Below are 22500 nucleotides of genomic sequence, written 5' to 3' on the forward strand. Positions count from 1 at the left end.
TCCTACAGACTCTTGGGTTCCAAATAAACTTCCCAAAGTCTAACCTCACACCTACCCAAGACATTGTGTTCTTAGGGTGCAGAATCCATAAGACTTGAAGAAGGCATACCTGTCCCCAGCAAAGTTAAGTTCTCTTACATAACACCTGCAAATGCATAACACCTGCAAAGGATTTTACATTCCTGTGATCTGACTGCAAGGCAGTACCTCAAGCTTCTGAGTTGCATGGCAGCTACCATTCCTATTCGACCCGTGGCACAGTTAAACATGAGAAAAATACAGTGGTACCTACGCTCTGTCTGGAAGCAGCACACCCACCCACTGGAGCACATTGTGGCCTTACTTCCATGCCTAAAACAGGAGATCTTAACCCAGGACTTCCCCTCCAACCACCTCAACATTCTCAGGTCATGCATACAGATGCCTCAGACCTGGGGTAGGGGCCCACTCTCGGCCATCGAAAAGTACAAGACCTGTAGACATACAGACAGAAAACAGAACACATCAAGGCCAGAGAAATGAGGGCAATCACTCCTTCCTTTTAGAAGGGATCTCTTCTGATATACACAGACGACACCATAGTCCTGTGGTATAGCAACAAACAAGGATGGACCAAGTCCTACCTGCTCTGCAGACTTGCTATACTAATGTGAGAAGTTGCCACTTCTCAGGGAATTACCATTAAAGCAGCATACATTCCCTCTCTCCACAATTCCCAAACAGATTCTTTTGAACAGAACTAGTACAAACAGTCATGAATGGATACTTCACAAGGCTATCTTCCTGGACGTGGTCCACATATGGGGTACACCCCAAATTGACCTGTTTGTCTCTGCCAAAACAGGCAACTTCCTGGATACTGCACCAGGACACCAGACCCACAGGCACTGGCAACAGATGCCTTCACTATCTCATGGAAGGGGAATTACCTTTATGCATTCCCCCCTTCCCCTCTCATTCAGAGGGTCCTGCTACGGATTCAGCAGGACAATCCAAAATTCTTGCTGGTGACTCCCTGTTGGCCCCGACAGCATTGGTTCCCCTTGCACCTTCAATTGTCCAAGGGCAATCACCACAAGTTACCACACAGAGTGGATCTTCTCACACAGCACAAGTGATCTCTAATCCCTCCACAGTGGCAGCTGCTACACCTGACTTTATGGCGGATAGGCTTCTGATCCCGTACAGTCACCTTTACAATGAGGACATGCTCAGTGTCATGGAGGAGGCCAGGAAACCTATCACTAGAAAATCATACCTGTCCAAATGGAAAAGGTTCATTACTTGGTGTCAAAATAAGCATCTTGATCCGCTTACCAGTGACATTCCCTTAGTGCTGTCTTATTTGTGCGAATTACTTCAGACCGGCTTGGCCAACTCGTCTATTAAGGCACACCTGTCTGCTGTCTTTGCAAGCCTGCCCATGGATCCACCCTTTGCATCCATACTCCCTTTGAAGCTCTTCCTCAAAGGGGTCCTGCATCTCAGACCCCTCTCCCCAGAAACCTACTACTCCTCCTTGGGATCTCAACTGTGTGCTGGAGAAGCTTACACTTCCACCCTTTCAGCCTGCTGATCAAGCTTCCCTAAAGCTTTGAACCTGGAAAACAGTCCTAGTGGCCATCACTTCAACCAGAAGGTTATCTGAGCTCCAGGCACTAATGGCTACCCCTCCCTTTCTTGCCTTTCATAAAGACAGGGCTACACTCAGGACAAACCCATCTTTCATTCTGAAGGTAGTAAATGACCTGTCTCTCAATCAGGCCATCCAATTATTCATTTTTATGCCCAGACCCACAAGGAAGAAGTGAAAGAATACTTCATTCCCTGGATGTTCACAAACAAATTAGATTCTATCTCCACAACACCAAGTCTATCAGAAAAACTGACAAACTTTTCATATCTTGCCACCCTAGAGCACTAGGAAAGGCAGTGTCCAAACAATTTTCACGTGGATCTCCAAGGCCACTACCTTCTGTTATCTGCCGCATGGTAAATCACTTCAGGATACAGTAAGAGCCCACTCCACTAGAGCCATAGCATCCTCAGTCTTTCTTCAAGGGCCTGGACACAGCCACTTGGTCTTCAGTTCATACGTTCACCAAACATTACAAACTAGACCACATCTCTAGGTTCAGGGCAGGGTTCGCTAGGGCTATCCTGCATGGATTCCTGGAATCTGCTTCAATACTGATCACCCTTTCTCAGTGAGCTTTGGCACTCACCCATATGCAGAATACTGCAACATAGGAATAGAAGGACATAGAAAAGTTGTGCAAGAACTTGCCATAACCATAGATGTCCTTTTTTCCATGTTGCAGTATTCCTACCCTCCCTCCTTTCCCCTCTTATCAGCTATGTTTTCCCTCTGGATGGCAATGACATGGCATTGCCCTATTAGGACTGGTTCTGACTTGGGCCTTCAGTTCTGAGGGCTGGTGTATGCCAACGTCACATTTATGGCCCATGTACTCTTGCCTAGACCTGATGTCTTACGCACCTAAGAGGGACTGAAACCTTTTGGATACTGGCCGTATGTATGGGAGACTAGAAGGGTAACCTCATATGCAGAATACTGCAACATGGAAGAGAAGGACATCAATGGTTATGGTAAGTTCTTGCACAACTTTTCTTTCTCCTTTTCATAATTCCTCATTCTGCCGCATTCTTCAGACTTGGATCCTAATCTCAAGCTCCTCCCTCTACCCATAATGCACTACACCCTCTTCAGTTTCCTCCGATCGCGTTTGCCACCAGAAGAGGTAAGATGGAAGGTTCTGACATCTCGATCTGTAAGTAGTTTAGTTTTTTTGTTTTTATCTCCTTTATCTAGTTTTTTTTCTTTTTGATGATTCTTTCCTCCCTCTTGATTTATGAACTGTAGTTAGTGGTTTCCATCAGTTATTCTTGTCTGCTGTATGTTGTTGGTGGCTTTCCAGCTGATAGCTAGTCTTTGATAATTGGCAGTCTTAGGGCTTGTGTTTTTTTGGTTATAGTTTGACAGGTTTGATCGACCAGTTGTCACTGTGGTATAGTGAAAACTTTCTCTTTCTCGGCAAGGTTTTCTGTCTTCTGACCGAGAATGCAGCTATTCTTTGTCCCTGCAGTGGCTTCCTGGTCTGGTGCTTTTGTATTTTATCACTTTGGCCTTCTACAGCTCTGAGAGCGAGCTTTGAGTGGCTTGTTTAGGATGGGTGGCAGAGTATTTTGGTCTGGAGATTCAAATTGCAGGTATTAAGTTATCTCTGTTTGACCCATTGACAAATATTTGTTTCTGCTGTTAAGACTTCAGCTGGCAGCCATATCCAACTTTTATGCTGAAAATTTTGTGGATTCCCTGTCTACATCTAGATTCTGTAAGGCATTCATCAATGGGATTTTTCTATTTAGGCCTCCAATAAAATATCCATCTCCACCGTGGGATCTGTCTGTGATTCTTCAAGGCATAACTCAATGTCTGTGAGCCAGCTAGCAGTTGTGAAATGAAAATTCTTTCCTGGAAAACCATATTTTTGCTAGCCATTGCGTCAGCAAAAAAGAATGTCTGAACTTTAGGCCTTGTCATCTAAATTGCCTTGTATTATTTTTCATAGATAGAGTATCCCTCCGTATCGATCCCTCCTTTACACCTGAAGTAGCCACAGAGACTAATGTTAATCAGCCTGTTCAGTGCCAGTCTTTCCAAATTTCTCTACTAAGGGCAAATATGTTTTACATCTTCTACTTTTATAAAATAAAACCGTATAGAAATCTGAACAACTATTTACAACAATATTTCCTGATTGATGATGATTGTACTGCAGTCACTTGGTCAGACTTTTACCTTTGTGATGCATTACAGTTTGGACATTGTCTCCAGAATTGGAGCTTGTTTTGGTTCAACAGTGCTCCGCATATCATTCTTTGAGCCACCCAAGTGTAACATAACTGGGGAGTGTTACCCAATAGTGAGGAAAAATGAAAAGGACAACATCAGATTTAGAGGTTATGTACTTATAACTTGGCATGTGTGTTGGCCACTTCATTCTTCCTCACCTTTCCTCCCAACTATCCCCCAGCCTAGTAGCTCTTAGGGAATTTACAGGCACATTTATTTTCCTGGTTTGAGCTTCTGGTTTCTTTTATTTTTTATGAATATTGTCTCTCTTTCCTGTAGGCAATAAGGCAGCAAACTTGATCTGAGGAAACTGTAGAGGGTGTGATGCCCGTGCCCTGTCCCAGCAATCAAGAAGCCTCAGTTCTCACCACTAACACCAGAGAGGGTGTCTCATATATGAGGAAAGGATAACAAATACACACAGTAAAGTGCAATTTCCCTTAAGAGCACACACAGATCACAGTCGGTCTGGGGCTGGTCGCTCCCTTGCTCTCCAGGTCCCCAATAAGACTCCCCACTGGCACAGCAATAGGGTCCAGATCTCAGCCAGCTGGGCAAGCTAAAATCTCCAGCCCCCCTCTCTGTCCAACCAGTGCTTTGTGTCCTGCTCAAGTAGCTGACACACACGAACACTTTGAGATAAGAGTTTGCACAACCACACAGACACTTCTGGGGAAGGCTGGCACAGGTTCTCCAGCTGTGCCCTTTTTAACCAGAAAATATGGTAGAAATCCCTGCCACCACCCAGCTAATACTTATCAGCTACTCCAAGGCCCTTAAAAGGGTGTCCAATTATTACTGTGCAATATTATTATCCAGTTGGTAGTATAACTAAACAGTCCAGTCTTATTAGAATGACTTGGTACAGGATCCTTATATACATGCAATGTACTCTTGGAGCTTAATTTATCTCTACACAAACCAGCCATAGTTGTTGCTGTTGTTGTTGTTGTGTCTTTCGGCTTTTTCCGGTTAAGGGTCGCCACAGCGGAACTCCGGTCCGCTAATGATTGGCAGTAGATTTTTACGTGCCGAGTTGCCGGCCCTGACGCACAACCTTCAACGAAGGTACACAAACCAGCCACAGTTAAAAGGTTTTAAAATATTTAATAATAAATAATTAAAACCACAAGACAATACTTTCTACTACACAGTGCTAGTCAAGAGTTCAGAGATCACACAGAAATATTTAAAATAATTCAGTAGTACAGTTCTGACATCACAGGAGAACACTTAATGTAATCTTTCTAGTTCCTAGCTATTTCTAAAACGAAAACACAAGTCTAAGATAACTTACATATGAGCTAGACAGTGCTGTGAGCTGGATGGTCAAGACAAAAATGCTTAATGCCTTCTGATTCTCTGTTTAAATTGAAATTGCAGTTGTGATCAACATTACATAATTCTTCACCCTTCCTGGGGTTCCCAGGCCAACAGAAACTGCATTTACATTCTTTTACACCTAGGCAGAAACCAGAGCAGTAAAGGACATTTATGCATGCAAATTCTGGTCATTAACTTTAACCTTAAAACAATGGGCAGGAAGCCTTCATATAGCCCGGCTGGAACCAAATTGTAAACATCAAAGATGGTAATTAAATAATTTTAACTTCAAAGGACAGACAAGAAATGCTTGACTTAGCTTTCTTTACAGCAGAGGGCAATGTTGCTACGTTATTTTAAGTTCAAAATTACACAGCATATTCTTTCATTTAAGAAAACAAGCCTGTATTTCAACATTTATATTTACAAATGACAGAATTATCTGCACAATTCTATCTGGCTAGGCTGGCAGCCTTCACAGAGGGTGTAGAGCATTATGGGTAGAGGGAGCAGCTCGAAATTAGGATCCAAGTCTGAAGAATGCAGCTGAGTTTGATCCAATGGTTGGATCCATCACAAAATAATGAGGAGAAACTAAATGGACAACACAGATGCCATGTTATGGTAAGTACATAACTTCTAATTTTGCTTCTCTCAACATCACCCGTATTGTATTGTTAAGCTGTGAAGCTTCTTATTTCTGTAGCTGACCAACTCAACCATCTGTGATTGACAGTTTGCATTAATTTGGTAGCAGCCAGTTTTGACAAAGAACCCATTTATGTTGTGCCGGTTGATAGAGCGTCCTGAAAAAAAACAATGTGATAATTCATTTGATTTAAATGTGGTTGGTTTTGCCTCTCTTCTGTTACCTGTTATTCAAAGTGCCTGAGTAAAGAAGTAAACAGGACTTCGTGTTCAGCTAAGTAAAGCTGTTGACTGCAGTGTGGGTAGGGGACTTGTGGGTGAGATAAATGTGATGGAAAGGTGGAGTCATTCTTTAAATAACCCATTTTCTTCAGCATATTTCTAGTAAAAATAAATTATTCATGATTTTTTTTTGTACTTGTAATGATCTTAATTTATATTATTTTACCTTATTTCTCTTTTTTCCTTAGGAACCTTCAGCATCCTGAAGTGTACCTTTCATCTATGTCTTCACCGCAGAAAATTGCCAATAAGTGCGACCGTGGTAGCCAACTCCCTCCAAAGGATTTTCACAGTAAGTGTGTTATCTGCCTTGGAGTTGAACATGGTGTACAGTTTTATTTAGCATTTCTAAGAGTGGAAATGTACTTTTGAGCGATGAAATTAAGTTTCTGTTAGTAAAGCCTCATCCTAAAGTGGCATAGCAAGTAGAGATGAGAAATGTAAGCCATCTACTTGTAGACTTAAAATATGTAGGGATACACAAGAGAAAACTATTGAAGAGTAGGATGATTAAAAAAAAAGGGCCAAGTGAATTAGCAGAGATTAAATAAAACAGATATTCATCATAAGAATTGTTTCTGCATTATTATTCATAATACTTGATAATTAGCTGCAGGGGGATGTCTGATTAACCAGCTTTGAATGTTACCAGAAGAAGTTTTGTCTCTTCCCTTACACGAAAGCTTTCATGAAGGATTTTCATTAGAAGTTGGAAAACACCCTATACCATCTCCATTTTGTATGCTTTGCTATGTAGAAGTACTGTGTGCATCGGTTTCATATTTGTGTGTTCTAGAAATCCTGTGATAAGTACTCTAATTGGGAGTGCCTGTTCTTAAAAAAATTGAGACTGTGTTGATGGTTTTGCATTGCTGTTATAAGAAAAAATGGATGTTTTACTTATGATTTTGGAGAGCTTCCTTAATCTGATGTCCTTGGAAAAAGATCACCTGTGAGTTTTCATTCTCAAAGAAGATTGCACTCTCCACAGGGGGATGATGCTTCTTGAGAAGATTAGCAATAAGTGTGTTTGCAGTAAGTAGATTGTACTAAAGAATTAAAACCTTTGTTGCCTTTTATTTTTCCTCAAAAAGCATTCATTGTCAGCTTGTGAACACTGCACTTAACAAGAAAACCTTGACCTTTTGTTGTCATTTTCATTCATTCCTTGACCTGCGGGTTTTGGATCTGACTTGGATGCTTTCCAGGTTCAGGATTCGATGCTCAGGCTCCTCCTGTCCATCCCATAATGCCTCCCTCCCCCTGAATACCTTGGATCTCATTTGCCACTCAGTGAGAAACATAGAGAGTTCATTGCTCCTTTTTCCGTTGCAAGAATTCTGTTAAGTTGGCTTCTACTGTTCTTTTGATATTTCTTCCTCTCCTCCCACCTTCATTTCGTGTGTGTGTGTGTGTGTGTGTGTGTGTGTGTGTGTGTGTGTGTGTGTGTGTATATATATATATATATATATGTATATATATATATATATATATATATATATATATGTATATATATATCAAAAAAAAAAAAAAAAAAAAAAAGCTTCCTTTGTAGTTTTAGTTCTTGTTATTTCCAATGTTTTTTTTTCTAGGTTTACTCTCTCTGCTTCTCTTTGTGTCTGTCCCTTATAGCCTCTTCTCTTTCCCCTAGTTTTCTATCTGGTTTATCATGGCTGAGAAGCCCCTTAAACCTTTGGGGTTTAAAAAAATGCACTTCCTGTGGTCACAAGATACCCTTGTCTGATGCCCACAGGAAGTGTGTTTTATTGTCTAGGCTCAGCACACCTAGACAGCTCCTGCAAAGTATGTGGGGTGTTCAGTCTGCATGTGGTAGCAGACCGCCACAACAAGCCTGTATTGAAGGGCTTGCTTCCTCCTTCCACTCCTTCAGCACCTTCCACTTCAGGGTCTCAAACCCTTGTTAGAAAATCCAAGGAGGCCAGGGAACATAGGAAGCTTTCCTCCTCAGAGCCGCCTAGAAAGGCACCAAAACCTTCGGATCCAATGTAATTGGATCCAGTAGTTGTGGTTCCTGCTCTCTCTGCTTCCCATGCACCTATTGTCTCCTCATAGCCAGGTGTTTCGGCTTGGAGCTGTCCTCCCAAGGAGGCCTCACTCAAGCCAATGTCCAGACCACCTTCTACATCCTCTTCTGTCAGCTCTACCTGTAGATTGTCTGAGCACAAAGTGGATAGATTGAGACAGTTTCTCAAGGCACAGATTCAGATGGGGGTACTGCCAGCTCTGTCCCCTTCTGGATCTGTGAGCAGACATTATCTTTACGTCCCGTGGCTACTTCACTGATCCAACTTCCTGCTTCAGAGTTGTTGGGTCCAGTGACCCCGAGAACTGAGACGTTGGATCCAGTAGTGGTCACCACTTTGAGTCCATTTCCCTGATGTGCCTGACTCCAATGGCTTCGGGGCCCAGTGCATCTTGGAGATGAAGCTTAGATGTCCAGTCTGGTGTGTTGACATTGAGGCCAAGGTTTCCAGAGGCATCTCTTCCCCTTGGAGTCTTGGCATTTGATAGCTTGGCTCCAACTCCTCCCCTTTGAGTGAAGGGTGGAGCTGGTTCAAGAGAAGTCTGCACCTGCATTTTTTGTTCTTGAGGGACGAGAGGCTGATCCTCTCAGTCCATCTGCCTTCGAGGTGGCGGAGAGGGTTCTTGACCATCGTAGGGGAATCCCGCTTCTCTCACTTTGAGATAAAACCCAACCCCCCCCCTGGAGTCTGTCATTGAGGTGTCTCATCTTCCACTGGGACAGCTGGTGCTACAAAGCCCCCAACCTCTTCTCACTGTGGAACCCCATTTTTCTTCTGATACCTCCCTGGAGTATCCCATCGAAGAGGTCGCTCAGAAGAAGAGGTGTAAAAGGAGAAACCTGTAGTTCCAGCAGGAACCCATCACTACAGACACTGACTTCGAGGAAGGTAAGGGGTCTCCAGATGTTCACTAGATGATGTCTCCTTTATGGACATCCGATAGATTCTCCGCCAGAAGGGTAGATGGTCCTACCAAAGCCCTAACCCAGAGGAGTCAGTGCTCTTGGAGGCCTTCGGCACCGGCCTGTCTAGATTCTGGGTGTCACCCCACCCCCACCCCACCCCCGCAGACCCCGTTATTGAGTTAGTTTTCAACATAGCATGGAAGGATCTGGACACCGTGGAGCCCATACCCAAGTGGGCATACAGGATACTAAGTGCTCCCTTGGACAAATTCCACTGGACTAAAGGGATCCCGGTAGATGCCATGTTTGTCACTGCAGCCATCAAAAAGGAGGTAACTCAGGAAAGGTCCACTGTCCATCCCCCTAACAAGGAGTCTACGGCTTTGGACAGGTTCAGCAAAAGAGTTTAAGCTTCATCCACATTTACTTTGAGTGCTGAACTATTTGTCCCATTTTCCAGGCTACAGGGAGACCTGTTCAAAGAACTCTAGCTCAGTCCTTGAGTCCATGCCTGATGAGGAATGCAAGACATTTTCCTCCAAAATGGCCACTCTCCAATTGATATCCAATTTGTCCATGAGGCTGATTGCCCGTGCAGCTGAAGTTACTTCTAGGACTGTCATTTGTAGCATTGCCATTAGGCGTCATGCTTGGATGCAGCTGTGTGACTTTGTAAAACCTTTCAAGGCGTCATTTGTCAATGCACCCTTTAATGGTTTGTGTCTGTTTGGCCCCACAGTTTGTGACGCACACTCACGCAGCGAAAAGTATGGGAAGACCTTGTCTGCCATTGGAATCTGTATTTCCACTCCACAAAGATTGCTTTCCAGGAATCAGTGTGGAGGGAAAAAAACTGTGTTTCAGAAAATATCAAGGTTCTTTTCAGGAATCTCAGGGAGACTTTTCTCCCACAAGGCTGTGTGTGTGTGCGTGTCTGTGTGTGCGTGTGCGTGTCTGTGTGTGTGCGTGTCTGTGTGTGTGCGTGTCTGTGTGTGTGCGTGTGTGTGTGTGTGTGTGTGTGTGTGTGTGTGTGTGTGTGTGTGTGTGTGTGTGTGTGTGTGTGGTTACAATGGTAAACACCGCCCCAGGGGCAGAGGGGGTCTGTACAATCAGGGGTCTCAAGATTCTTCCTCAGACAGACCCTTTCAGCACTCCTGAAGGGTTGCCTGACAGCCCATATCTGGAGGCAGTTGGGGGGGTGCTTATCCTTGCACCCAGAAGTCTGGATGGCCATCACAGCTGATCAGTGGGTGCAAAGGATTGTATCCAGAGGGTATACTCTAAAGTCTTCCCAAGCCAAAATCTTGCCTCCCAGATGTGCCACTCAGTCAGAAGGGGGCAGCACTGCTAGAAACTACAAATCTGCTCCAAAAAAGAGTAATCCAGGAGATCCCTCCTGACCAAGTCGGATCGGGTGTCTACTCTACGTTCTTTTTGGTACCGAAGAAAACGGGGGACTTGAGGCTGATTTTGGATCTAACATCCTTGAACAAATCAGTAAAAAAACTCTTACTGTGGTTTTATCAGCCTTGGTTCTTCCTCCTTTTGAATCAGCAGCTAAAGTGGATCTGAAGCTTCTCTCCTGAAAAACAGCTTTTTTAGTTGCTATTATGTCAGAGAAGTGTCTGTGCTCAAAGCCCTCTCTGATGAACCTCCTTACTTGATCTTCCATAATGATAGTGTTTCCTTATGGACCAGTCCATCCTTTTTACTTAAAGTGGCCACAGAAAACAATATCAGTCAGTCCATTTATCTTCCGGTTTTCTTCCCTAATTTCCAGAATAGGGGAGAATACACATTGCATCTTCTGAATATTTATAGACGATTATGTTTTTATCTGGACAGGCCAAAATCCTTCAGAAAATCTGTCCAGCTGTTTATATCTTTCAGATGTGAAGATAGGCACAGGAGTTACTAAATCTACTCTGGCTAGATGGTTGCGAGGTTGAATCTCATTTGTTTATTCATCAAAAGGTATATCCTTGCCAGGGCATGTCAAAGCTCGTTCAGCGAGATCTATGGTGACTTCTCAAGCCTTTTCCTTGACAGTGTCAATTGATATCTGTGCAGCTGCCTTTTGGTCAGGGTCTCATACCTTTATTTCTCATTGCAAACTAGACATCATTTCCAGGAACAAAGCTGCGTTTGGTTTTACAGTACTTCGGAATATCCTTCCATAAGGGCCACCCTAGGTTCTCTGTAGCTGGGGACACTGTCCCACAGGTCGAGGAACAAATGAAAATGACAACATCAGATAAAGAAGTCATGTTCTTACCATAACGTTCCATCTTTGTTGTCCATAAGTACTTCATCTACTTTCAGGACTGTATGCTGCAAGCAGGAGGATGGCTGTGTATCTGGAACTTTCGGAGAGAGTTGTGCCATCTTTTTGCTTCGGTATTGTGCTTTGTTGCCATCTCTAAAAATTTTCATTGCAGCATGTTTGGTATGGATACAGTTAACTTACTGAGAGAGTTTTGGCTCAGTATTTTATTATTATTGCATTTTTTTCAGTCCATTTCTTGGTGTTACTGTTGTATCATTATGATAACTCTCTTCTTTATTTTCCCTCTGGTGCCCATTTAACATGTGTTTGTTCATTTCTTTCATGTTGGTGTACATCTTTGTCAGCCTCTCTGTTTCCAATCTCATGTTGGGCTTCCTGCTTAGAGTATTCCTGTGTAGGCAAGTTTCCCACATTCGTACATGGTTGGCAAATGTCACAGCTCTGATTATTTTTTTCAAGTTTCAGTAATCCACTCAACCACTGGTGTCAGCAAAAGCTGAATGCTCAGTTCATGTGGTTCACCTGTTTTTCGAGATTCTGAAGCCAATCCAGGTTCTTCCCATCCTTTTCAGCATCCTTCAGAGAAGGTTTTAAAGAGGGTGCAAGTGGAAGTCAGGAAATTTGCTGGTGGTGTTCCATCCAGGAAAACTGCAGTGGGGCCTACATATAGATTTATATATTAATTCATAGATACTCAAAGACCACTACATCTCACCCTGCCAGTACTGCCCCTTGGATAGCACCTGATTTCTCCAGGAAGGCTGTAATGGTAAATATTGGAGATAACTTTGTTGATACCAGTCTAGTCATGTAGTTTGTTTAAAGGAAGATAGTCACACTGCTTAACATGCAGGGGAATTTTATTCCAGAGTTTTCTGAGGTACTAAGTTAAAAACCTATCCCTCCAATTTTTTTTATTTAAACAGTTTGTGAAGATTTAGGTCCCTGGTTCTAGTACTGGTGAATATATTGGACTTGCATAGAAACAACGTGGAGCTCTAATGGGTGTGGTAAGCAAAATTGAGATCTACCTTTAAAAGTCTATAAGACACTAAATAAAGGGATAGAGCTTCCATGGTAGCACAGGGAGTTTGGTCTGTGATCATTTTGGTTAGAAACCTTTGGAGTCTTTCCAGTTGGTCATTCTGTTTGGAGAGATGTATCCCAAATGGAGCATTTTACTGTATATATGCTGAGTGTAAGGGAGTGATTACCTCTTTAGACCTTGATATTCCTGATGTAGTTAGCTAAATAAAATGATTGCCTAACAACCATTCTTACATGATGGACAAAAGAGAGGAGTGTCAACCTAAGTACCTAGGTTCCTAACTGCATTTTTTATATTGTAGCAGTGTTGTCTAGACAGTATGATGAGCTGTGGGATTGTCTACCAAAAGTGGTTGTAGTACATTTTTTAGCATTTAGTTTATTTGTTGTAATTTTACTGGGGCAATTTTGTTTTGGAAGATGTAGAGTGACTTAATAGCCCTCAGTATGCAATCATCTGCACAGATTGTTAGGCAGGTCTTTCCTCTCTGATGGAAGAATTGAGAATAAATATCAAAAAGGAGAGGTCCCAGCACTGGACCTTGAGGGACTATGATGAAGCACCTTGCAACTTGCACCATGTGGGTATCCGTCATGTCGCATATGGGTCAATTTTTAATACATCTGGCTTTTGTATAATGCCAGGATATATGGAATGTCAAAGGCCTTGGCCAGTTTAAGATATTCTACATGAACTGGATGGCCACCATTTACAGTCTTTGTAACTCATGTAATAAATGTACAGAAGTAAATAGGGTGAACCCTTCATAAAACCGAACTCTTGTGGTTCAAGTCTAGCAAGACTGCTGATATCACAGTTTGAAGTTGATTATAATTCATTCCATGGCTTTTTACAGATCAGGTTTGTAACAGTGATAGGTCTGTAATTACTCAGGTCACTTGTAATGTCACCCTTGGGGAGCAGTATCTCCACTGGAATGCTGCAATGATCAGGGATTAAACCAGTAGCTAATCATAAGGTAAATGGCTTAAGGAGTGTATGTGCAAGGGTATGCTTAATATTCTTAATTAAGCAGGTAGATATATTATCAGGTTCCATGGAGGAAGTATTTTTGGTCTTGGTTAACAGTTTCATTAAATGGTGTATAGAGATAATTGGGTGAGTAAAGAATTCTATTTTGAGGCATTGTATAGAAGCCTCGGGGATGAGCTTGGCACTAAACTATTTTGCAAGTATAATGGCAATGTCAGGTCAGGTCAGAACAGCAGGTCCAATTTTGAATAATTTCTGAGGAATGAAGGGTATTGTTTTTTTTTTTTTTTTTAAGTTTTCTAACCTAGCTAAGTAAGGATTTATAATAGGCTTTGGACAGAGGTCAGTCTAAATTCATGGACTGCTTTGGATAGTGGAGCTGATGGCATTCTTTAGTGCTTTTGTGATATTTTTGATATTTTCCTTGAAGGATGGGTTTTGGATTTACAAAATAATTCAAGTTTTTTTTCTTTTGTCGTATAGTTGAATGTTAAGTTGTCAATCTCGCCTTCATTCTTGCTTGATGGGTTCGGAGCCGATCCCTCGGCTCCGACTCGGCACTTGCTAAGCTCGAGAGTCACTTTTACCAGCTTGAGGCAGCCCCATATCCCATGATGCAAGGCGGTAAGTACCCAGATCTCGTTTGCCGCTTCGCTTATGAGGTCCTCCTTTTACCAGCTCCTGGTAAGTGATTCACTACTTTGATATTTTAGCCCCTTTTTGCTTAAAACCCTTTAATTTTTAGTTTTAAGTTAATTATAAAGATTTTCTGACAGAAAATTCCCTGTCTCTACTAATTTTTTTTTTAGTCAAACTTTACCCATCCCATCCCCCCCGTGTTAGGGTGTGTGTGTGTGTTTTTTTAGTAATACCTTTTTGGTATTTTATTTAATTTAATTCTTTGACTGGTGTGTGTGTGTGTGTTGTGAAACACCATGTCAAAGGAGAGGGTCTCAGGCTTTAAGAAGTGTGACTCGTGCTGTCAGAAGATGTCTCTGACAGACGGTCACACTTCTTGCCTGTATTGCCTGGGGCCTCTTCACCTGCAGGACTCCTGTGCTATATTTCATTCCTTCAGCCAGAGAGTCCTGCAGGAAAGAAGAAATAAACTGATACTTAGGGGCCTTCTTAAGCCGGAGGGCTCTCCGGCTAAGTCGGCTCCATCTAAATCTGCCAAATCTTCCAAGGCCCAGGCTTCTGTGTCTAAGCCTGCGGCCTCGGCTCGGACTGCTTCTGAGTCCAGATCGGCTCGGCTGGAGCGATTCTGGCTTAACTAAGCCTTCGGCACCGATGGCTATCGGTGCCGATTCTGTCGACCACCGGTGTCGGCTCCGATCGGTTCCGACCACCATGTGGCACAGGCATCGGTGTCGGGTTCGATCGGGTCCGCCACCGTTACTTTGTGGCTGTATCGGCTCCGGCTGGAGCCGATGCATCGAGCTTCCTGTCGGCTCCGATAAGTTGTCGGCTCCGACAGGATCTATAGTTTCATCGGTTCCGATGGCTCATTCCAGGAAGAGGTCGAGGTCTCCTTCCTTGGAGCCGATACTTTCGGCTCCGGCTTCACCTCTCCTTCGAACGGAGCCATCGGAGCCGATCTTCAAGGTCATCCAGACTTTCAGACCATGACTTAGAGAGAGTGGTCAGCAGATTACTTAAGTCACAGGCACTGGCCCAAATGTTGCATAGTCCGTCTCAACAGGCGACTGTTGGTCCACACCCGTTACAGTTCCTCCTTCAACTCTACCCCAGAGCTTGGAGTTGGAGTCTTCGAATGGTTACTGCTACGGCTGGAGGACAGATACCCCTTCTGTTCCTTCAGCCTCTACTCTTATCTCCTCTTGAGACCTTCCTTAGAGGGATTCGGTGGTCGGGCTTCCATGGTCTCCTCCGAGGGTGAGTGGCATCGGACCCTTGTCCGAACCCGCTCTTCCCCTTGGAGCCTCGGCCTTGGTGAGCTCGGCTCCGACATCTGCCTCGGAGACTTCCCTTCGGTGGTCCCTGGGTTCCTAGTTCTTCGGAATGGGTTCTCTCGGACCTGCCTGGGAGGGAGCATTCGAGGTGATGAAGAGTGTGCTGGCCACTGGTATCAGTCAGCAGTCTGTTCCCGTAGCTCCTCCCTCTATAGTGCCTGCTGACATCTCTGCCACTTCTCTTGCTACAGGACCCAGAGATCCTCCGCCTCAGGTTTCCCCATTGGGAATTTCCCCTCTTCCGAGGATTCTCCTGATGTTTGGGAGATCCTCCTAGGAAGAGGACTTGTAAGAGGAAACATGTAGACTCCCGAGTCTGTCACTTCAGATACTGACTTTGATGAGTCAGAGGGATCCCCTAGATCCCCTCTGAGGATGTCTCCTTCTCAGACATCCTAGAACTCCTTAAACAGAGGGAAACTGGCCCACCAACAATCCCTCTGAGGATGAGTCAGTATACCTAGAGGCGTTTAGATCTCGGCCCTCCACCTCCTGGGTGTCTCCGCCTTCGACCCCTTATGCAGGTTATTGCCCGAAGGCGTGGGCAGCTCCTGACTCTGTAGAGCCAGTCCCTAGGAGGCCTTCAAAATTTATCACTGCCCGTGTGACAAGCAATTCCTCACTAAGGGTGTCCCGCTGATGCCATGGTGGTGGCTGCTGCCACCAAGAAGGAACTTGCAGATCCTTCCGTGCCGTCCATCCTCCTAATAAGGACTCTAGGACCATGGATAGATGGTAAGCGGATGTTTTCCTCAGCGACCTTTGCTATGCTCGCTGAATTACCTATGTCACTTCACCAGACTCCAGAGGGATATCCTTAAGGAGCTGGGTGAAGTAGTACAGGATCCTACAGCTGCAGGAGCTCAAGAAAAAATTGCTTCGCAGCTAGGAACCCTTAATTCCATTGCAAACTCCTCCATGCGGCTAATATCATATGCTGCTGATGGAGCGAGTAGAGCCGCAGGTACAGGTGTGGCTCTTAGACGCCAAGCCTGGATGCGGCTATGTGACTTTGCCGATCCCTTCAAGGCGTCCTTCACAAATTCTCCCTTTGATGGGTCAGCTTTGTTTGGCCCTCAGGTGAAGGAAACTTTGACCAGGTGCGAGCAGGACGGCAAGACTCTTTCTGCTGTAGGAATCCGTTTTTCCACCCCTTCTAGACCTTACCCCAAAGGACAGAAAGGTGGAAAAATGTGGTTCCGTAAATCCCAAGGAGTCACGCCGGATTCACGTGGTCAGTTTACCCCTAGAGGCAGAGGGGGTAACAACAACAGACGCCGCTCTAGAGGCAGAGGGGGTCCAAAAAACCAGGGAAACAGAGAGCCTCTTTCTGACAAGCCCTTTCAGCATCCCTGAGATGTTGCCCGGCTGTCCCTCCTTGGAGGCAGTCGGGGGAAGATTATCACTGTACCCAGAAGCCTGGCATTCCCTCACTCAAGACAGATGGGTACAGTCGATCATATCCAAGGGTTACATAATTCCTTTCGAGGAAAGTCCTTTCCCCTCAAATTCCCTTCCAGATGTACCACCGGGTCTAAGGGAAATTGCAGAGTTAGAAGTCTCAAAACTACTGCAAAATAGCGCCAATCAGCCAGTTACAACAGACCATTCAGAGCCAGGAACCTACTCAAGGTTCTTTTTGGACCCCAAAAAGACGGGAGACTGGAGACCAATATTGGATCTCAGCAGACACAACAAGTCTGTGAGGAAGACAAGATTCGAATGGTCACTCTTCAGTCAGTTCTGCCCTTCTTACAGAAGGACAACTGGATGTGCTCAATAGATCTTCAGGATGCGTACTATCACATCAAAATTCACAGGCGCTCCAGGAGATTTCTCCGCTTTCGGCTGGGGTCCAGTCATTTCCAGTTCAGAGCCCTGCCCTTTGGTCTCACTACAGCCCCAGAGTGTTCACCAAATGCATGGCAGTGGTCACGGCTCACCTGAGACGTCAAGGATTCCAGGTGTTTCCGTATCTCGACGACTGGCTCCTGTCAGCCACCACCAGGCATCAGCTTATACAAGCCAGGGATTACACAATAAATCTTTGTTCTCATTTGGGCATCTCGATCAACTTGAAAAGTCATCCTTATCGCCCTGCCAGTCTATTACCTTCATAGGCGCAAACTTAAACACTGTTCGGATGTCAGCTACCCTTACAGATCAAAGAGTTTCAGACATTCAGAGTCATGTCAGGATCATTCTGGCCAACAAGAAAGTACAGGCCAGAATGGTTCTAAAGGTATTAGGCCTCATGGCTGCGGCCATTACTCTTCTTCCCTGGCTCGATTCTACATGCGCCTTCTTCAGTGGATGCTGTTCACACAGTGGTCATACCAACAACTTCCAATGCGTCACCAGATTCTGGTGACACAGACTTGCAAAGATCATCTTGCTTGGTGGATCACATCTCCTCAGGTTCACCAAGGCAGGTACTTTGTACCCCCATCCCCGATAGCCACTGTCACCACGGATGCCTCCCTGATCGGGTGGGGGGGTCATTATCAGGGCAGGATGGTTCATGGGACGTGGCAGCCGTTCGAGTACCATCTGCACATAAATGTCCTGGAGATGAGAGCAGTGCTTTTAACGTTGCAAGCCCTCAACGACTTTCTTCCCGTAGGGACAATTGCAGTCCACACAGACAACATGTCTGTAGTTTGGTATATCAACAAACAGGGCGGAACCAAGTCCTACCCCTTGTGTCGAAGCGCTCAGACTATGGCAATGGGCGATCTCCTCTCATCGGTTTCTGGTAGCAACGCATATCCCTGGGAAAACCAACATTGTAGCGGACAGATTGAGCAGAGCTATTCTCATGCCTCACGAGTGGTCTCTCAAGCAATCTATAGCGGAAGAGATTTTTCTGGAATGGGGTGGTCCATGTTGCGATCTTTTTGCTACTCCCCAAAACAGCAAATGTCCAGACTTCTTCTGCCTCTTCCCTCTATCAGGCCATCCCCCCAGAGACGCTCTGACCCAGGATTGGCCCCAGGGACTTCTTTATGCCTTCCCTCCATTTCCTCTGATCCCTCAGGTTATCCAGAAAGCTACCGTTTTGAGAGCCAAATTGATTCTCATTGCCCCTTACTGGCCTCGACAAGTTTGGTTCCCGTTCCTCCATCATCACCTTTTGGTGCAGCCGTGGCATCTGGACCCAGTGCCAGATCTTCTGATTCACCAATCGGGTCAGCTGCACCGGTCTATCCCTTCTCTCAACCTCACAGCATGGTTGCTCCACTTCCTTCCTTAGCCAGGCTTCCTTTGATCTCTAACCCAGTTAGAGACATCATAGTAACCGTTAAAATCCTCTACCAGGAGGATTTATACAAGCAAATGGAAACGTTTCTCTTATTGGGCTAAGGCCAAGAATATTGATCCTTTCACTGCCCCTGTTCAGGCAGTCCTGGACTTCTTAGCAGAGATTTTTCATGCAGGCTCCTCTTCTTCCACAGTCAGAGTTCAATTGGCTGCTATTTCCAATTTTCATGTCGGGATAGCAGATCATAATATTATGTCCCATAGGCTCTGCAGGGCCTTCTTGAAAGGAATTTTCCTACTAAAGCCTCCAATCAGGAATCCTCCTCCTCAGTGGGATCTAAATTTAGTGCTGACATCCTTGATTCTTCCCCTTGAGCCAGCTGTTTCTTGTTCCCTGAAATTTCTTTCTTGGAAAACTTTATTCCTAGTGGCTATTACATCGGCCAGGAGGGTGTCTGAACTTCATGCTCTATCGGTTCGACCCCCCTATTTGGTTTTTCACAAAGACAGAGTATTTTTGAGAACTAATCCAACCTTTTTGCCTAAGGTCGCTTCAAAGAACAATTTGAATCAATCCATTGCTCTCCCTGTATTTTTCCCAAACTATTCAGACAGAGCTGAACAAAAGCTACATTATCTTGATGTCCACCGTCAACTTAGATATTATTTGGACAGAACAAAAAAATTTAGAAAATCTGATCAACTTTTTGTTTCCTATGCGGATAATAAAAAAGGCCTTCCTGTTTCTAAAGTGACCTTGTCCAGATGGCTTTCTTCGGTCATCTCTGGAATTTATCTGCTCAGGGGTAAAACAGCTGTGCGCAAAACCTAAAGCACATTGAACTAGGAGCTTAGCTACTTCTACAGGCTTGCAAGCTAGACTTCCTTTAGACACTATTTGTGCAGCGCCACTTGGGCCACTCCTCACACTTTTGTTTCCCATTACAAATTGGACTTGGCCTCCAGGGACAGAGTCAGCTTTGGCTCTACAGTCCTCAAGAGTTTGTTCCATTGGGCCACCCAGGATAGAGGTGCTAGGACGGTCCCATCAAGCAAGAATGAAGGCGAGATTGACAACTTAACATTAAGAAGTTATGTACCTACCATAACGTTCCATGTTAGTTGTCTTCTCTCGCCTTCTTTCTTGCGACCCTCCCTCCTTCCCCCTGGCCTGGACAGACCTTGTTATAAGAAATTATTATGCTGAAGACCATTCAGACCTGGTCCTTCTTCCATCTGTAAGTTTTCTTTCTTCCTTTGGGAAGTATTTTATGCTTGGTGCTATTGCCCTTTGTCATCAAACGAGATCTGGGTACTTACCGCCTTGCATCATGGGATATGGGGCTGCCTCGAGCTGGTAAAAGTGACTCTCGAGCTTAGCAAGTGCCGAGTCGGAGCCGAGGGATCGGCTCCGAACCCATCAAGCAAGAAAGAAGGCGAGAGAAGACAACTAACATGGAACGTTATGGTAGGTACATAACTTCTTATTTATGATGGTGGACCATCAGGATTGTTTAATTTTAATTTTCCGTGATAGTTGGTTCTGGTAGAAACTGTTAACTCTGTGCATTTTTTTTAATGACGTAGAATTCCTTAGTGAATCTTTATGCTAAATTAAGGTCTACATCAGTACTTGTAGCCCTTAATCTGCAGCACCAAGTTCATTCCTGAGAGGTGCCTTCAGTTGTGATGGCTGGTAGACTCTATGCATAAAAGGTCCACAACTTGATGCTAGTAGCTTCTCAAACAGCCATTTCTGAAATTAACCATCCTCCTGTCATCTACAACAGGCCTGCTTCTCCAGATGATGAAGTGCCATGGTGTTATAGACCTGCATGGTCTCCCTATCAGATGCTGCCTTTTTTTGTATTTTTGTAGTGTTTCTGTTTTCATGTCCTACTCTCTTGCATGAGTAAGCTAACTGCAAGTGGCCTTACGATGGGTTGACCATGCTGAGCTGTCTTCCCTTTTCTGCTGAGCTGTCCCCAGGAAGTAGCCCTGCTCTGTGCCTTAAGATCCCAGGCTGCCCTTCCCATGTCCATCACAGATGATTATGCTTACATTTGTGCCCTTCCTAAGCATGCTCACCCCCCTTTCTTGTTTGAGACAGTTGAATGGGCTGCACCAGTTTGCTCCTCTTTCATCCCTGCCTGGTTCTTCCAGTGCCAGGGCGAGATTTGAACCCCAGTTGTGTGAGTCATAGCAGGGCTCCATCTGTCAAAGCCAGTGAGCTGGGCTACCAGATGCTGACATACTTGCCAGTATTAGCTTTGGCTCTGACCCTTGCTAAGATGCTGGATCTTGAGGCCTTTGCCTCCAGCATCAGTTAGCTTAATTTTTTTGTCCATCTGCACAATGTGATCCCAGTTCCACCACAGCTGTGGGTACTCTGCATTAATCATACAGCCACCGCTGCTGGCATCAGTGCAGTTATTGTAACAACAAAACGTACTCCTTTTGATGTGTTATTCTTCTCTGTCACTGCTGATGACTTTTGTAGTTCCTCTCAGCATTAACTAGGTCCCCACCTTACCAGTTACTTTTGAGGCCAACTCTGGCAGGTGGGACATTTATGCAGATGGTGCTTGTATTGTCTTCTTGCTGGAGCTGTTTGCTGACATTGCTGTCTACCTGTTTGATTGCTTAGGCTCTTGAATTTTGCTGAAGATACAAAGGCACCCTTTATGGATTCCCTCCTTACAGGACATCACCTGCTTGGTGAGAAAGTTGGGCATCTTAAAAGAATGGAAGAGTAGAGCAAAACCCTGACAGCTGTGGGCATCTAATTCCAGCTTACCCAAAGGATGCAGTCTGAAATGCTGAGGAACTAGTTTCATATATGGTTCTGGCAAAAGACTCCTATCAGCCTCAACAAAGGGGAGCAAGAAGGGGACCAGGACAAGGCTGCATCGGTAATAATAGTAATGTTCACAGGGACAGGGGCAGTCATTACCATTCAGGGGATTGTGGGCAGTTCATTAACACCCAGCAGCAACCCTGATCCTCTCTGGAAGCAGTTGGGGGAAGACTTTTCCCTCCATGTGACTGAGTCATTCAGGTTCAGTTAAGTAGGAGGCTAAGGGACATAAAACTCAGACTACTACAGTTCTTCCTCATTGCTTGTTCCGCACACCCTAAAACTCCACACAATGTCAAATTTTAGGCAGCACAGGAAGAAGGTACCAGCATACCATGGCTGTCTTATCCATGTTTTTTTTTTTCTGATGCCAAGGAAACCTCAAGAAGCTCCTGTATTATCTCTGTGCCCTAAATGAACATGTAGCCAGGGAAAATATTTTGAATGGCTTCTGTGCGAACACTCTTCCCATATCTTTCAAGCTGAGATTGGATCTGTTATTTGGACAATGGCAACAGTATGCTAGTGGATAGACTGAGCAGGAATGTCTTCCTTCCCATCAAGTGATCCTGAACCAGACTGTAGCAGTTTGAATCTTTAACAGGTGGGGTAATGCAATTATGGGCCTGTTCACATCACCCATTTAAACAAGAAATGCCTGAGTTTTTGTCATTCCCAGTATCTATAACCAGGGAAAATATGCCTTGCAGAAGGATTGACTGCAAGTGCTCCAGTACACTTAGCCACGTATTCCCCTCTTCCACAAATCTGTTGAAAAGAATAGATCCAGATTCATTCAGGTGGCTTCCTACTGGCCCACACAAGTGTGGTTTCCACTGCTGGCCTAGTACACATTGAAAGAACTCCACAGGCTCCTCCATTTCAGGATCCATTTAACTAATTCTTTGAAAAAAATCATATACAGACCACCATGCTTCCAAACTGTTTATCTTCAGCAATTTTGAGCATGGCTAAAACTCCAGCTTGTACTTTCCACAAAC

At 44.6% G+C, this 22500-nt stretch overlaps 1 protein-coding gene across 5 annotated transcripts in view; it reads left to right on the forward strand.

Moving 5' to 3' along the window:
• DYRK1A (dual specificity tyrosine phosphorylation regulated kinase 1A) overlaps positions 1–22500 on the forward strand; it is a 2602610-nt gene that overhangs the window by 752825 nt on the left and 1827285 nt on the right. For all 5 annotated transcript variants that reach the window (XM_044071432.1, XM_044071433.1, XM_044071434.1 and 2 more), the window contains one exon: positions 6319–6422. In XM_044071432.1, coding sequence (XP_043927367.1) covers positions 6353–6422 — 70 coding nt within the window. In that variant the 5' untranslated portion in view covers positions 6319–6352. Of the gene's footprint in view, positions 1–6318; positions 6423–22500 lie in introns of those variants that run through there.

Source organism: Protopterus annectens, chromosome 5.part0 (genome assembly GCF_019279795.1).
Source record: "Protopterus annectens isolate FY-2018-M chromosome 5.part0, PAN1.0, whole genome shotgun sequence".
NCBI classification, from domain to species: domain Eukaryota; kingdom Metazoa; phylum Chordata; order Ceratodontiformes; family Protopteridae; genus Protopterus; species Protopterus annectens.